The 18,631-nt window shown below is 39.8% G+C and overlaps 1 protein-coding gene across 4 annotated transcripts in view; it reads right to left on the minus strand.

The window, feature by feature from the left end:
* Positions 1–18,631, minus strand: part of CADPS2 (calcium dependent secretion activator 2) — a 327,139-nt gene that overhangs the window by 71,688 nt on the left and 236,820 nt on the right. For all 4 annotated transcript variants that reach the window (XM_080393905.1, XM_080393904.1, XM_080393903.1 and 1 more), the window contains exons 15-16: positions 18,272–18,335; positions 14,622–14,745 (exon numbers count right to left, since the gene is read on the minus strand). In XM_080393905.1, the coding sequence (XP_080250031.1) occupies positions 14,622–14,745; positions 18,272–18,335 (188 nt within the window). The remainder of the gene's footprint in view (positions 1–14,621; positions 14,746–18,271; positions 18,336–18,631) is intronic.

The raw sequence follows: 18,631 nt of genomic DNA on the forward strand, positions 1-18,631 counted from the left end.
AGGTGACCTTGTCCAGTTCTTAGCACTAACATACTGATGCAAAGCTCCTTGATGAAATACATAGCCTTGATGCAATTTTTGAAGAAACATTGGATTAGAACCTCCAGAAAATATTTACTTAAAGGTGACTACAAACCCACATTATTTTCATGCAAAGACCAAAGCAGGCAAATTACTGAAGGAACTACAAGGACATTTGAGATCTTATTAAAATAGACCACATAAGCAGACATGTTGAAATAATATGTTTTTCAAAATCACAATTTAACTCAAGAGTTACTGCATAAACACGGACCAAGCACAAAACACACACCAGGACACAAAACTACATTCACAATGTCAAGATCACAGTTATTAATGCTGTACTGAATTTGCAAATTTGATACTGTAGAACAATTATATTAATAAAACCACAACTATAGTAATGTATTATGTCAAGTGAGATTAGAAAGGATTGGTCCAGCCCCCATTATTTAGATTATAGTCTAAAAACTACTACTGGATTCACACTTGAACAGTGGTTTCTATGCTTATCCTGGACTGAAATTGCTGTTTCCTCGAGCGGTCAGTGTCTTCCCCTCTGTGAACACACAGCAAGTACCATTCATACAGCTGATATACCACTATCAGTATCATTAATGTTAATGAGTTTTAGGAAGAAAGCAGTGATATTAATACAGAGTATGACTGGCATATGTGATTTCAGCATAAACTCACTTTATTACAAATTTAGCCTGTTCTTCATAGACCTTACCACTAACCAAGTAAACAAAATAACTGCATTCATACTTGCATTAATTCCTAATGAAATTAAATAAGCATTAAATTATTGAAAAATTAAATCCTAGAGGGGTTCCTCTAAATTAGTAAGAAAGTAATTCTAATAATTATCTTGAATCTGGTGTTTCTTTTTTGCATTGGAGTAAGTCTGCTTATTCCACACCTGGAATAAGCTCAAGGTAGCCTAAAAATGGTTACTGAACAGATAGTAGGGGGAGCGTGAGAAAGACCATAGCTTTACTAGCTAACTGTGAGATTATCCTGAACCTCCACTGTGGCGAGAAACAAAATCTCAGGGAAGTATTAATTCTACGGGGCAAGGCACTGAGGAAATACAGTTCTGGTCATCTGTGTTGAAGTGAAGAACTTTGATCAGAAACGGCACTGAAAGGATAAGAATTCTGACTTTCAGTCAGAAATGGCACTGAATGGAGAGTCTGGTTTTTTGGCATGTTTGTTTATAAGGTGCAATAAGCCTAATAAAATGAAGGATGAAAGAGGGGCTCAGAAGTGTTCTCGCACAGGCAGTGTGGGAATACAGTGTTGCCACAGTAGGAACACTTGGGAAGAAGATCTACTTATGATCAGGGATGATGCGGGCATAAAAATAAATTAGTCAAATTAGTTAAATTGTTTAAGCCAGAAAGTGCAAGGATTTCAGTCATTATGGGACTAATGTTCAGCATTTTTTCAATAGGATTAGTGTGTTTAGGAGGAAAAAGAGGATGAAAACAGTAAATTTCCCTTTGAGGTGAGTATGGCAAGTTTCTGAATAATGTTTCATGGCAGGAATGACTAAAAGTATGGGACAGATTAGGCTCAATGAATTCCATTTCAAGTTTGCATGAAATTCCCCATGTTATTTACTTTTATTTACTCTGAAACTATTTATTACTTGCTAAAAACATGCAAATTCCTCTTGATGCTTCATAGTTTTTGACAGCATTTTAAAAATAATTATTTTCCTATAAGATTTATTGATAAGAAAAGGTGGCAGAGAATTGCACTCACTCTTAACAAATCTCTAATTTTGTTGTTATTTACTTAATCACAGAATAAATCAATACAAGCAATTTTACTTGGATGGTACATGCTTCCCTACATTTCCTTTGGGCTTTATCTAAGTTTGTGTAAGTTACCACATCAGCTAGTCTTTTTTCTCTGTAACTAAGGACCCTTCACTTTCCAAAATCTAGCAAATATGTGTTATGGATAACTACCATTTACATTGTGTGCATAAACAAGGGGCTCAAAAGCAATCTGAGAGATAAAGAGCTAAATATTAAAGTATTTTTTTACCAAACAAGTAGCTATTTGAAATATGAGCACCAATAAACTGTTATCTGGGAGTTGTAGAATCTCCAAAACATCTGAGCAAAATATTGTGCTTGTCTTTGTAAGTGTAAAAAAATTACAGGAATGGAAATCAGTGCTGTCAGTTTTCATTACATTCACGATGCCTTTCCCCCCACAATTACTAAGGGTTGTTAAGATGTGTTTACACTGCTCAAACTAACAAGCTGCAGCAGGAGTCGAGTCAGTAAATATGCTGCTTGACATCTTTTAGAAAATAAACAGAAAAAGCCATCAATCATCTGTTTTCAGCTTCACATTCTGCTGAAATAAAATAGCAAGCCAGCCTTTGCAAATAATGGATGCTTTCTCAAGTATACATTATTAGTGAGTCATACAGGTACCAAGAAAATATTGTGAAATGAGCTAAGTTAACTGACTAAGATGCTACTAAAATGAAAAGGTGACTGCTTCATGGACTGATGGAGCCTAGGGCCATAAGGGACTGTCAGTGCCAGATCATCCAGTCTGACCTCCTGTGTCACACAGGTCAGAGAACTTCTCCCCATTCCTCCTTTCTTGAGCCCATCAGGATGTCTAAAACCTAACAGCAGCATGTTTAAAACCTACCTTAAGCTCGCTTTCCAAAACAGAGTTTATCCCTGAAGACAAATGTACAATTCACCTCTTCCTTTTTCTCCCCAGCATGTAAGCCGTTAAACCTGTGTGTTTAATTTCTCATTGGCATTTGCTGAGCACAGGAATCTAAAGAGGTGATTCTCCTCCTCGGGTGTGAGTACAGTGCAGCTAGGAGGTACCTGTCTCTGGCCTGCCAGTCTCCCCCGTGATGGCACAGCATATATGCCTTACTGGTTTTCCCTGTCCGTGTTTCATCCTTCTTCCTTTTCTTCAAACAATCCAGAGCAAAACACTCAGGAAAGCCAAGGTGTCTCCAGACCAGAGGGTCTCCCACAGACCACCGGCAGGTATACTGGGAAGAAGGCAGGTATGCTGAGAGACCCCCAGTTCACAGCCCTGGTGGGCTTACAGGAACCTTCATATCTAGACAGCTAGGCACAGCTGGAGACTTCGGTGATGATGTTGCAATTTAGGATTTGGCCCAGCTTCATGCCAAACTGCAACACGACAGCCAGTTTGCATTTTGATCCTTCATGTAAGACAATTGGCATTTGTTTTACTTTCCATCAGCACCGTTGCTCTGGGTGCTGGCAGTGCTCGGTTGTTGGGCTACTTAACATTAATGCTACCAGCATTAAGCTTGCAGAAAGTGCAAGACATCTACTAATGGAGGTGTCTGACCATCAACTAATTTGTTTCTGTGCATCTGCCAGAATTAGACCCACAGGAGGGAAGACAACACAGTGACTGTTGGCTACCAAACTCCTTCCAGGGCATGCTGCATGCATAGCAGTGTGTGGCCTGAGCAAGTTTTGGAGTTTCTGAAGGAATATTACCTGTTTGGATATTCTGCAGAGGGACCTAAATCTTATGTACTTATTTCCAAATCCATTTGTAGTGCATGGAGCGTAAATGAGCTATTCTTTATTCTACACCAGCTCTCTTGCCAAGGCATCTGACTGATTCACTCCAAACAAGGGCCTGAAAGTGAACTCCTGTTGATGCAGAGGGGATGACAGGGAAGCCCTGCAGTAAAGCAGACCATAATATAATTTGATAATACAGACACATCGTAATTTGAGCGGTATGGAGCCAACTCTTCTCCAGTAGGGACCATTTATTTGGACTTTTTAACATGTGAAATCAGCAAGATTGCTTCTAGACTTGTATCAAAAGCAATGCAAACATCAATAAACTAGAGCTAATATACGCTACTAGACCTGAACTGACTCTGCAGAGTTAATCCGCAACTGGGATAATCCACCCACATATAATTTTGATTTGACTGTGGTGGATTTTCTTGCAAATTCTCACAGAATTAATTCTGTAAGGAGGGGACATCTGGGAGGACATCCTATACTCTTCTGATTGAAAAAAAAAGAATATAGCCTTATATAAATAATGAAATTTAGCTTTGATTATGAAGTTGAAACTAGTCTTTACATAGTTGCTTTCTAAGAACTCAATAGGTTTTTAAATTTCAGGGGCAAAAAATTGTTAAAATTAATTACCATTATCACCTACGTACAGAAAGATCATGAGATCTGTAGAAAGTCAGAGTACACATCTAGTCTATAAACTGTCATTTTATAAAGTGGGTCACAGTGCCATATTTCCAGTTTTTTAAAATTTATCACAGTATTCCACAGAATTACCTTATGTGACAATCAAAGTTTGGTTTGGATTTCTGTTTTTTTTAATGTCCCACCCTACCCCCCCAAAAAAAAAAAAACCCACAAAAAACCACCCCAAAACAAGGAGTCTTGGCTCATGGGAAAAAAATGAAACAACAAATTTGAAAAGCTAAAAGCAGAAGAAAAAAGTCAGAGATGAAAAGAAATCTCAATTTTTAACTGCTGATCAAAGGAACTTAGTTTATGATTCTTTGTGTTCTGGTTTTGGCAACACAGATACAAGCAGTTGGTATTTCCTTCCTTGCCCTCACTTCTAATTTCTCTTCAAAAGGGGAAAGAACTAATGTTCTCAGCACTTTCTGTTCCTGTGGAATAAAACTCAGAGGTAACAAACACGGCAAACTGAAGGGCTCCATGAATGAAGAGACCTGAATAACTGACATACTATACTGACAGAAAACTGGCACTTGAAAGTACAGACTTAGTAATAAGTGTTTTTAAAAAATCTAGTAATTTTAAGAGTCTAAATTTTAGGGAGTTACTGAAATATGACAACAACAAATCTAATGCCGGCAGGTAAAGAGGAGGGAAAAGTGATGTTGACCTTACACAGACTTCAAAACATTTTGCTGAAGAAACGAATAATTAAGGACATAAAAGGAACAGAAAACAGAACAAAATGTAACAGATTTGCAAAGGTAGGTCACGCTAGACTTGTGTCGTAGCTTTACTTGATGGGGTATTTTTTTATAAAAGAAATTCAGTAGATCTCATCTATTCTGACTTTAATAACGCAGTGTGCCTCATGGGAAAAGTACCAGTTAAGCTGAAGAAAATGGGAATTAAGAAACAAACTGTGTGTTGGATAAAAATGCTGCCTCAAGAGAAAGGCAATGGGTAGCACTGAGAAAGAGAAAAGAAAGGTTTCTTGAGGAATTTCTTGAAGCTACATCTCAGGGCTCAGCTTCCTTGACATTTTCACCAATGACTTCAGAATAAATACTAGGAGTACACTGATAACAATGTTGTAAAACACTGGCAATAGCAGGGTCAAAACGCAGTAACAAGAACTGGGTATTTCCAAAGAATGGGGGAGAGAAACAAAATGTAATACTTTAAGAACAAGGGCAATCATTACGTTTTGACACATGAAGAGCAACGAGCATTTGCTCTAAACTGGGAACTTGTCAGCTGGAAATGATCAAGATGCTAAAGACTGGGTTGAAGTACGTTTTCACAGAATGGCTGTGTGCCACAAGCATGCTATAGACATAACAAGAAAAATGTTTATTGAATACATTAGATTAAGCATTTCTGCTACAATAGTACTACTAGTACTGTGTAAGGCATCTCATGGGGATGACTTTGCACAGTTCTTGTCTCCAATGTTCAAGAAGGTGGAATTCAAACTTTAATAGGGAAAGCCTTCTAAGATGATAAAAATTAAGAACAGGAAGCTAAAAGTCTGAGACAAGGTGATGAAAGCCTAGGTTGCATGAGTAGAAAACAATTGTCTAAAAATGCATCATAGGGTGAGGAGGAATTGCACATGATGAAATGCTAATGAAGAATGGAACCATCCCTCCTTCATTAGGGATAAAGGACAAAGTTAGCACGCTAAAAACTAGGAACTAATTTGACTGTAAGGTGATTCCTACACCTGCAGAGCAAATAAGACTTGAAATGGGTGAAGCAGGGGGCAGAAAACAGAAAGAGCAGTGACAAAGACTGACTCAGGCCAGCTGTTAAAGAGAGGATGTGTGTATGTTTACAGACTATCAGGATGTGGACCTAACAATCCAGAGGTTCTTTTCCAGACCTCTGCTCCAGAATTTAAATCAGGGGTACTTGCCCATATCCTCTTTCCATTTAGTTGCACAATAAATGGAGACCAAGAAGGTGTTATGTCACTGTGCAACTCATTCATTTTCATTTGTTCAGAAATGAACATGCAGGGAGAGCTTTAATCAAGTCCTCTCCAGGTACAATGAGGCTCTCCACTTGCCATCTCAAGTTATCTTACAAACTTACTAATGTTTGTAGTGTTCTTTTTTTTAAGTCAGATAGATCCTTCTGAGCCTTGAGGGCATTTACATACTACTCTTCCTTTAGAAACGTGTATGTAATGAGGATGTTAACGATCGATGTCCTTTAACAAACTGCAAACTGCTGAGTTGCTCCTGACCTTCTATTGTATGGAGTTAACAGTTATTCAGCCTTTGGCAGTCTGTCGGCTAGAAAGAAAGAAATATTGGGATGACAATCACAAAAGTGACTTGTCTTTAAGCAACTACTTACTATTTAGTAACTATTTGCTTTGGTTTTAATCAGATTTATTTTCATTTCTTTTATTAAAACTGATTGACATAAGGAGCCCAGTATTTTTAATTACTACAGACTTCTAAAAATAATGAGTTAGAAGCCAACTACCTAATAATTCCAATCTTTACAATGTCTATTGCCTCAGAGATAATACCTATGGACAATGGCAGATATTGCCCTGTTCAGTTCACAGCCATTTACCACTTTAATTTCTAGCTCACTTCCTATATTTCTCCACATCAAGGAAAATGCATTTACATGTAAGTTTCTACCACTTCTCTTAGGCAATGACAGCAGAACTAGCAGAGTCCATTACTCCTCAGTCATTCAGATTTCAAATAAATTTAAATGTGGCAAACCATTCATTTCTGAGAAGGAATAAATACAGTATTGTACTACTCTCTGTGTGTGTTAATGTATGTGTATAAAATGTAAGTAAAAAATATGAATTTTGTATAAGGAAGGCCATCTTTTTTGAAGGAGAGAAAACAGGTGAGGGAGGCATGCAAATTTCTTTAAGCTGCTCATTGGAAACTATATAAAATGCATCTGAAGAATGCTGTTTGTCTCTGGCCTCAGCATCCAGCAGGTCCAGTTATGTTCAACATTATAGGAAGAGTTAATTCAAGTTAAATACTGATTAAGACAGGAAAACGTGCCATACACAAAATGATCTAAAAAGTACTTCCATGTAGCGAAGTCTCCAAGACAGCATGTGCTGAAATGAGAATGGTTTATACTTAAAAAGAGATTCTCACATACTGATGTTATGATCATCTCCTTGACAAATTATAAACCCTTGCTGAGACTATGAGGGCATTATATGAGAGTTCTTAGACATAGTTCAAAGTTATAATAGTAGGTCTGCAGCTGTTCTCCTCATAATGGCAATTATACCAGCTGAACAGATTAGCTACTCCATGAGAATTTCAGCTGTAACTGTTGTAAGGAATGACGTGCTGAACCCTGTATAATTGCCATTGCAAATGTAATTTTTATTGAAAAAAAAGCTGTTCCATATTCATAACAGTACAATGACATGGAAGTGCTAAGTAAAATGTCATCCTGACTGCAAACAAATCCTGTTGATGCAAGTGCTGCTTATACCACTGTGTCTGCCATTAAGAAAGTAACCACTGTCTTCTGGGAAAGCATTCAGAGTCTTGTTCAATTGAGACTGTGAAAATGAGAGCACTTGGGGAATAGACCCGGGAACATGGAAACCACACTGCTGAAAAAGGATTCTCGCAACAAAAAGAATTCGCATGTTCACCTCTGTATTACTTAACAAGGACACTCCTGCAATTCAAGACTTTATACAATATCTATTGCACAAACTAAAGGGTAAATTATAGTTAACAAAAAAATTGTTTTTCCCTATTTTCCACGAAAATGAAATATATGGTATTAGGATTAAGCATACTGTACATAAAGTTCATGATGAACTGTAGTTTAGCTAGTGACACCAACAAGAGCAGGATTTGGCCCTGTTAGCCAGGTTAAAATGCAATTTTATTGGGATTCCTTCAGCTGCTTCATCTTTTTCATCAGAGAAATGGGTTCAATGGGACATAAAATTCTGGTGGAACACAGCCTGTTTACTTCTTTCGGTAACATTTTTTCTGAGTTGTCTGATTAATTTGCAGTTACATTTTTAGTCAGAAGCAGAATTTAATTAAGCCATTAAAATACAAACACAGCCTATAAATCTCTAGCTCACCTAACTCAGACAGTGAATTTCCATTTTCTCACTGTGTATGATAAGCTTTCCTCTCGTCCATTCTCTCACATAGTTATTTGCCAGGCTACTTAAGGGACAGCTTTGCTATCATATCTTAAGAACATGCCAACAGTTTCTTTCAAAGCATGCATAAACCTAATGTAAAATGACTGAAATCAGGCACAGACTTTTTTTTTCTTCTTTTCTGTGCTTGTAACTGTATGTCATCTGCGCTTAAGTCTATATTTCTGACATAATGAGCCTGAGAAACAATTAGGATAGTAAGCATGTGGCACAAGGAAGATTTGTACTTGAGGTGACACACATTGTATAAAAGTGTATAGCTGAGGTTTTAGAGTGCAAAGGTCAAAGTCCAAAACTCTAAAATCAGTTTCTCATTTCACAAATTAATTTCAACATTTTTCTAGATTTCTAATTTGAAGAGATATTTTCTTCAATACCTACAGGTGTAAAAATATTAAACAGAATATTTGTGCTACCTAGCTTTAGATATCTTATCTAGTAGGGAAACTGTCTTAGGCTGTATATGTATTTGATGGCGTCAGGCAGGTGCTTTCACAGAAAAATTGTTGAAGGAAGCCTCCAAGTGCTCTGAATCACCTGCTTAATGAACTTCTCCCTGTTGATTAGTTGGGAGATTACCTGAACAACATGAGCTTGCATCAACTCATCCTAACCTGCTGTGGCATGAATACCCACACCACCAGCACATTGCCTGCTCTCTCTATAACAATTCCAAAAAGAGCTTTTCTATTTCCAGGGCATTTAAAGTTTTGAAATAAAAAGGAGTGGAAGTTTTGGAACCCAATGCAATTTTTTGAGTCTTTAGTTACGAACATTGACTTTAAAAAAGTAGGTTTTATAATTTGCTTGTAATTTTTGCTTGTTTACTGGCTAAAGGAGCTGTTCCTCCAAAAATGGACCATCTTTCTCCCTTCAAGCTCCTCATTGGCAAGGAGCTCCACTTTGAGCTACTTTCATTCAACCTCTATAGCCATCAAGCCAATCTGTCTTTCCAGCTGGAAAATTATTTCAACCTGAGAATACTACCAACTCAATGCCCCTTCCCATAACTGTGGCTGGTTTTATCTGTGGAAACCCCACAAAGCACCATGATCAGGCTTCCACTGGGTCTGTGTGTACATCTTTAAAAAAGGTAAGACAAAATAGTGTGCACATCTATTTCATAGTATATGTATCTCCACAATCCCTCATACTTCTATGCAGCCAATACTACTCAGCCACAATATTACTTCAGATATGCTCTTTTTATGATTACTCTGTTAAATATTGGGATATAAGAACTCAAAAAAGCCCTCTGCACTATTGTAGAATATACAATATATCAGCTTCATGAAATTAGGAACAAAAGGAAGGCTAAGGTCCCTTTGGAATTAAATCTGGCAAGGGATGTCAAGGACAACAAGAAGGCTTCTTCAAGTACATCAGCAGGAAAAGGAAGACTAGGGAAAAGGTGGGCCTGCTGCTGAGTGAGGTGGGTGCCCTGGTGACAGAGGGTGCAGAGAAGGTGGCATTACTGAATGCTGCCTTTGCTGCAGTCTTTACTGCTCAGGCCAGTCCTCAGGAATCCCAGATCGTGGAGGAAAGAAAGGAAGCATGGAGAAAGGAGGACTCTCCCTTGGTTGAGGAGATTGGGTTAGAGATGAAATTAGGCAAACCTGACACCCACAGATCCATGGGCCCCAACGGGATGCACCCCTGAGTGCTGAGGGAGCTGGCAGATGTTATTGCTAAGCCACTCCCCATCATCTTTGAAATGCCATGGAGAACAGCAGAGGTGCCTGAGAACTGGAGGAAAGCCAGTGTCACTCCAGTCTTCTCAGCCTCACCTTCATCCCTGGAAGTCTTCTCTAAGCATGTGGAGGTCATCAGGAGTAATCAATATGGATTCACCAAGGGGTAATGAGGCCTGACCAACCTGACAGCCTTTTGTGGCTGAATAGATAAGGGAAGAGCGGTGGATGTGGTCTGCCTTGACCTCAGCAAGGCTTTTCACACTGTCTCCCATAACATCCTCATAGGTAAGCTCAGGCAGCGTGGGTTAGAGGAGGGGAGAGTGAGGTGAATTGAGAACTGGCTGGATGGCAGAGCTCAGAGGTTGTGATCAGCAGCCCAGGGACCAGCTGGAGGCCTATAGTGAGCGGTGTTCCCCAGGGGTCAGTGCTGGGTCCGGTCCTGCCCAACCTTTCCCTCGGTGCCCTGGATGAGGGGACAGAGGCACCCTCAGCAGTTTGCTGGTGATACAGAACCGGGAGGAGCGGCTGATCCCCCAGGAGGCCGCGCTGCCCTTCAGCCAGGCCTGGACAGGCCGGAGAGCTGGGTGGAGAGGGACCTGATGGAGTTCAACAAAGGCCCGTGTGGGGTCCTGCACCTGTAACCCCAGCACCAGCACAGGCCAGGGGTGACCTGCTGGGGGGCAGCTCTGCAGGGAAGGGACTGGGAGTGCTGGTGGGCGGCCAGTTGCCCATGGGCCAGCGGTGTGCCCTGGTGGCCAGGAAGGCCAGTGGGATCCTGGGGGCATTAGGAGGACCGTGGCCAGCAGGTCGAGGGAGGTGATCCTGCCCCTCTGCCCTGCCCTGGTGAGGCCACATCTGGAGCGCTGTGTCCAGTGCTGGGCTCCCCAGTTCAAGGGAGACAGGGAACTACTGGAGAGGGCCCAGCGGAGGCTACAGGGATGGTGGGGGGACTGGAGCATCTCCCCTGTGAGGGAAGGCTGAGGGAGCTGGGCCTGTGTAGCCTGGGGAAGAGACGGCTGAGGGGGGATCTTGTCAATGAATGTAAATATCTCAGGGTTGAGTGTCAGGAGGATGGGGCCAGGCTCTTTTCAGTGCTGCCCAGTGACAGGGCAAGGGGCAACGGGCACAAACTGCCACACAGGCAGGTCCATCTGAATATGAGGAAGAACTTCTTCACTTTGAGGGTGGCAGAGCACTGGGACAGGCTGCCCAGAGAGGCCGTGGAGTCTCCTTCTCTGGAGATGCTCAAAACCTGCCTGGCCGCCATCCTGTGTAATCTGCTGTAGGTGAAGCTGCTTTAGCAGGGGGTTGGACTGGATGATCTCCAGAGGTCCCTTCCAAACCTGAACATTCTGTGATTCTGGGAAGAACTACCATCCTCCCAACCTTCAGCTGTAACTAGAAAAGTAAACATATCACTAAACAGACCCATATCAGATAAATGTAAAATCAGCTTAACAAAATTAGCACTCCTAGCAAGACCTTCATTAATAAATCTAGTAGTCCTATTAAGAAATGGATACCATTTTTGCTGATGACTATGAAATTACTTTTTTCTGAATACACAAACTGATTTTGAATTTAACAGTCAAAATTTTCTGCATCACTTAGTTATACCTCTTTCACAGAAACTACAATTGCATCATATTCCAAAATACAGATTTATCTAAATTGCTAATAAATATGCACGTAACAGTTAAGTATCCGTGTAAATGAAGACTGCATGGACTGTACTACATAAAAATTAATTTAAGGTTCACACATGTTCTAGTCAATACCTTGGTATTGTTGAGATCAACAAAAATAATAAAACAATAGACACAACACACTACATCTGTAATACATGCAGACATGCATACAAACAATAATCACCTGAGTCCTTTTCTGCTGTTGCTAAATATTAAACAACAAAAAAAAGAGAAGAAAAGCATCATTACAGAAATACAACTATTTTAATTTCATTAGAGAAGAATAAATATCAAGTAAGGAGTTAAAATCTTAAAATCTTGAGTATAGCAGTGAGAGTCTTCGCAGCTCACAGAAATGATGGGTTTTGGCAGCTGAGGGAGAAATGGTATATGTTTTTAGGAAGTAAATTTATATGTACTAGTCCTATATAGTCTATATTTTGGGCTCACTGGCTGAGTTCGCATCCATGTTGTGCCTGGGAAATTAGAAACTTAAATAATAGTAAAATAATACAAAAAATAAGAATATGAGTATTACTTCTATTAGAACCTTCTTTGCCTCTCTACTTCTTTGGTAGCTACTATTGGTTTATAGCTGACATTATCATGCAATAGCTGCATTTTCACTGACTAATATGATGTTGTTTGCTGAAGGAATATTCAAAGAATAGGACAAAAATCCTCCAAATGTATGACAGCTACATTGAGGACATCAGTAATGTTATAAAGATAATGACTGTATGCTTTCTGTATGCAATTTGAGGAGTAAGCAATTAATGTGAACACTAACATGAATTATTTTCAAGAGAAGAACGTAATTTCAGTGCACAGGTACAATAATGCTCCCACAGACTTAAAGAAGCAGAATGGAACCCATTGCTGAAAACTGTTACATTTATATTGGTAAAAATGTAGGCTATTTGTAATGACCAGAGTATAGGAAGAGACCAATACAGGTCTCATTGCTACTGAAAACCAATGCGTTTAATTTTCTGATGTTATGGTGCTGGAGCCCTTCAGTTTCAAAGAGTACTCTATTCTCAGAAAAGTACTTAACCTATTTTTTGTTGAGGTACTAGACTTACGTATGTAATTATCTATTGTGCTTTGGGTTTACAATCACATGATTGTAAGACTATTTACAGAAATCTAGTTGTGTTTCAACCAAAAGACAATAAATCCAAAACCAAATTTGCAAGTGAAAATATGCCATGGGATGGATGGCAGTTTTATGTGCTGTTCCAGCTTATTGCAGTATTAGCAATGTGCATAAAGTGCAAAATTTGTCACTTGCAGTGGAATTGCCACAGTTCTTTAGGATATAGTTAAAAATCTTGGGCAAAGATGTATTTACATCACTGTAAAAAACCTCTCCCAATCCAATTTAGTGTCAGGAGTGAGTTTAGGTATCTTTTGTATGCTTTTGTCATCTTTAAAAAATATTTTTATTTTTATGCCCATTATTTCAACAGGTTTCCTAAAAGACTGAAATACTGAACATTAAAAAATCCCCTTTATGAATACAGAAAGATAAAAACTAAGGAAGACAGTTATTTTTGCTTTTCCATTTTCCAGACTAGATTTAATATTCGTCCTTTTTTCTTTAACACAACATGATATCATAATTAATTATGATAAACTGGTTACTAAGATGGTTTCATGTTGTTACTCCCAACATATAATACTGGTTGCTATAGTGATGAGATGGGTTTTTTGTTAATCACTTGTGAGATTGGTTAACTCATGTTTTTCAGAGAATTTGAGCAGAAATGGAAAAAGGAAAAAAAGTTTGCTTTACAATATTGCTAAAGATATGAGGCTTCTTCATTTTGCTATTTTAACTATTTCCTCTAGTGTACTGCTAGAAATACATGCTATAAAAAAACATAATATGCATAAAAATTTGATTTTTTAAAAGCAGGGTTCATTCTTCATATAATTTCCTGTTAATTGACTCTACCTATAAATCCAGTTATATAGATGCACACATTGTTTGCTATTCCTGAATATATCTGAGTTGACTTTATGGAGAATAACAGATATGTCATGACAAGGCATTTGAGTTTTATGACTTCCTTACTGTTCTACATAAGGTTAACATATAAGAAAACGACGTTGTGTATCCCAGCCAATTTTTTTGAGAAAAATCTTAGTTAATTTCGTGATATACTTTCTAGAACATACCTAAATTCCAGGAAAACTTCTGCTTACCATCAGACCTAGTATTCTGTTCAATTAATGCAGTCAGAAAATCAGGATGTAATTACAGTTTTAATAACCAGACTATTATTATATATCTGACAACACAACAGCAAAAAAACCCGAACAACCAAACCCACTTATCTATCTGTCTGCCTTATAAGTACATCACAAAAGCATCTATACCCAGAGTTTTCAAGTTTCAAAGTACTGTCATTGCTGTTAAGGAAAGAATTTCCTGTTAGTAGTTTAATTACTAGATATAGTTAGAGAAATAAAAAATAACCCATAAACAACCCTTTAGACTTATGGAGAACTCAAAAGTAAGAACAAAGGGCAACTTAAATTAGGAAGTCCTAGTCTTCCATTCAAACAGGGTCCCAGGAGGCATATTAAAGCAATGAATAGGAAAAAGCTCCATAGTTCACCAGCTGAGATTTTAATGAGACATTTCCCCTTGCTGTGGAAGGGGTTTGTTCTGTAAAGGAAAAAGGCTGCTCACAGAATATTCAGTTAATTGGTATTGTTGGCTTTTACAGCCACTTTGGCAGTTGATTGCTGTACTAACCTTCTATTTTGGCATATTCTGTAAGTCGAGTGTAATTGATCAAGGCAGCCTTCTCCAGACATTTTCTAACCACTTTCTTCACCTCTTCTGGTGGTATGGGAGTGGCAATATCTTTCATTAAAACCTGTGTTAGAGACAATTACACCTCTTGGTTACAAAACCCAAGGGAAAAGGATAAAAGTATCCTACAGTTACTAGAGGTCTGATAATAATTAAAGGCAAAAATCAAAAAGAAGCTACTTCAGGTGGTAGAACTAGATATTTGTCTTTGAAGGTTTCTGTTCAATCCTAGTCTGCCTGCCTGTACGGTATTTATATACAACACCCCTGCTGTTCGGCATCTTGTGGCATGCCAGTCAGTCTTTCTTTGGGTGACATCAAGACCAGTGTAACAGGAACATTTTGTGAATGGGCTGGATCATGGTGCCCACTAAAGATGTGGATGTGGAAATTTGCTTTGTTCTCATCTGTGGAAAAACTTCCACCATTGCATAACCATTGACTCTTCAACAGTGCACAGGAAAAGCTGTGAACAGCACCATCAGAGCCAGCTAATACCGACTTGCTTTTCTTCCTTTATAAAGCTATTCCAATTCAACACGTCCTTGCTGTGAAAAACAAACAGGTTAACTTGCTTCTTTTTAATGACTAAATCCTGGGTTATCAACATGTGAAAGTACAGTATTCAAACCCATTTATTCTGGATCTGTATTTTTTTCCCCCAAATTTTCCAAGTCAAAATAAAATGTTTCTAAACCATTCTGCATCCACAAGTATAGGAATGCACATTTATTCGCAGTCAATACTGACGGTATTGCTGGAGCACCAGAGTATCATTGTCACTTGTAGCAGCAGGAACAGTGAGTTTCATATAACACAAAGGAATTGACACAGCACTACAGTCACTGAGATTGTAAGTGAAATAAAACATATATATTCAGACTCACGTGTTTCTGACCATGGGAAAGATTTTTTAAGACAGAACCTTTATCCATGGAGTGTTCTGCAGTGCAGAATAAGTGACAGTCTCCAGGACCAGACCTCTCACATTTTGGCAAACCTACACAGACTGCGATCTAAGCTTTTTTGGAATTCATACATTCATCAGGCTCCTGGTGATACAATTCCTCTGGAATCTCTGCTGGAATTTAAAATTCTCTTCCCTCAGAGATGATTGAGATGTTTTTACCATTACGAGGTCTTCTCCCTTCCAGTTAATGCAAGAGGATTTGCTGGGCAGGAGTTTACATTTATAGTTGCCCATGTGAGTTTTGCTGCATATAGCTTTTTCTTCAGAAACTGACTCAGATTATGCATTTATGGAACATTCCTTGGATTATATAGAAGTGTTGTAACATTACGTATCAGTGGAGACAATACCAACAGCACAGAAGCCATAGAAAGCAGGAAAGGGGGACTGCAGAGTACATTTGTACTATTTTGGAGGTAATGCTGGGTAACCGTTAAATTAGAAAGAAACAGTCACCGCAGTGGCTTAAAGTGAAGGTCCAATAAGTAAGTCCTATAGAAAACAGTCCTAACGGGAAGCCTACAGAGGGTGGAAGCCAGGACAGCTAGCCTGAGAGGAATAAAGAGAAATTGTCTGAGCTGCCAGGGATAAGGTTAGGAAAGCTACAGCTCTGACAATTAAATCTGGCCAGGGACATCAACAGCAACAAGAAAAGCTTCTACGGGTATGTCGGTGATAAAAGGAAGACTAGGGAAAATGGGGGCCCTCTCCAGAAGGAAATGGGAGACCTGGTTATCTGAGATATGGAGAAGGCTGACGTACTCAGTGACTTTTTTGCCTTGATCTTCACTGGCAAGTGCTCCAGCCACACCACCCAAGTGGCAGAAGGCAGTGACTGGGAGAATGAAGAACTGCCTACTGTAGGAGAAGATCAGTTAAAGACTAAGGAACCTGGAGGTGCACAAGTCCATGGGACCTAATGAGATGCATCTGCAAGTCGTGATGGAACCAGTGGATGAAGTGGCTAAGCCACTATCCATCATATTTGAGAAGTTGTGGCAGTTCAGTGAAGTTCCCACTGACTAGAAAAGGGGAAATATAACCCCCATTTTTAAAAAGAGAAATAAGGAAGACCTGGGGAACTACAAGCTGGCCAGTCTCACCTTGGTGCCTCGCAGGATCATGGAGCAGATCTTTCTGGAAACTATGCTAAGGCACATGGAAAATAAGGAGGTGATTGGCGACAGCCAATGTGGCTTCCCTAAGGGCAAATTGTGCCTGGCAAATCTGGTGACCTTCTATGACAGGGTAACAGCACTGGTGGATGAAGGAAGGGCAACTGATATAATTTACCTGGACTTGTGCAAAGAATTTAACACTGTCCCACATTACATCCTTGTCTCTAAACTGGAGAGACATGGTTTTGATGGATAGACCACTTGGTGGATAAAGAATTGGCTGGATGGTTGCACTCAAAGAGTTGTCGTCAATGGCTTGATGTCCAAGTGGAGAGCAGTAATGACTGGCATTCCTCAGGGGTCAGTATTGAGACTGGTGCTGTTTAACATCTTTGTCAGTGACATGGGCAGTGGGATCGAGTGCTCCCTCAGCAAGTCTGCTGACAACACCAATCTGTGTGGCATGGCCAACACACTGGAGGGAAGTGATGTCTTCCAGAGGGACCTCGACAGGCTTGAGAGGTGGGCCCATGTGAACCTCATCAAGTTCAACAAGGCCAAGTGCAAGGTCCCGCACATGGGTTGGGGCAGTCCCAAGCAGAAATACAGGCTGGAAAGAGGACGGAAGAGGGACAGCCCTGAGGAGAAAGACTTGGGGGTGCAGGCTGATGACAGAAGCTCAACATGGCTTGACAATGTGCACTTACAGCCCAGAAAGCCAACTGTATCCTGGGCTGCATCAAAAGAAGTGTGGCCCAGGTGGAGGCAGGTGATTCTCCCCCTCTACTCCACTCTTGTGAGACCCCACCTGGAGTATTGTGTTCTGCTCTGGAGCCTCCAACAGAAGAAGGACAGGGACCTGTTAAAGCGAGGCCAGAGGAGGGTCACAAAGATGACCAGAGGGCTGGAGCACCTCTCCTATGAAGACAGGCTGAGACAGTTGGGGTTGTTCAGCCTGGAAAACAGAAGGCTTTGGGGAGATCTTATAGCAGCCTTCCAGTACCTAGAGGGGGCCTACAAGAAAGCTGGAGAGGGACTTTTGACAAGGGCAGGTAGTGATAGAACAAGAGGTAATGGTTTAAAACTGAAAGTGGGTAGATATAGATTAGATATTAGGAAGAAATTCTTTACTGTGAGGGTGGTGAGACAAGGGAAAAAGTTGCCCAGAGAAGCTGTGGCTGCCCCTTCCCTGGATGTGTTCATAGTCAGGCTGGATGGGGCTTTGAGCAACCTGGTCTAGTGGAAGGTGTCCCTGCCCATGGCATGGGGGTTGAAAATAGATGATCTTTAAGGTCCTTTCCCAACTGAAACCATTCTATGATTCTATGAAAACAGCTCTTTACCTCTGTGGAAGGCAGTGAGGAAAAAAAACTCCCAATGAACAATTAAAACCAGTAGTAAAATACCTAAGAAGACATGAGTCCACTTTCAGTAGCCTGAAGGTAAAAGAAGAATGCAGGGTTAGCACTCAAGCAGAATTTAAAATATGTTCTCAAACTTACCCTCTCAAGTAATGAAAGTGTGGCTTTTAAAGCTCCTTCAGGACGTCCAAAAGGGAAAGAGTACCTTAAAAAATAATAATAAAAAGAAATAGTAATAAGAAAAAACAATCAGAATTATAATAGCTAAGAATTTACTTTGAGATGTAACTGTACAGAACTTGCATTAAATTATGTTAGCAGGAGACTTCAAAAGACAAAGTACTAACGAAAGCAAAAGGCCTTTTCAGTAGCCTACCATGGAATATATACATGCAGTATATATACATATATATATATATACATATATGTATATCTGTCTCTCTACAGCAGTATCAGCCCATCACCAGCTCAGGCGCACAGACAGATGGCAAAAGCATCACT

The sequence above is a fragment of the Falco punctatus genome (assembly GCF_963210335.1).
Source record: "Falco punctatus genome assembly, chromosome: 6".
Lineage (NCBI taxonomy): Eukaryota > Metazoa > Chordata > Aves > Falconiformes > Falconidae > Falco > Falco punctatus.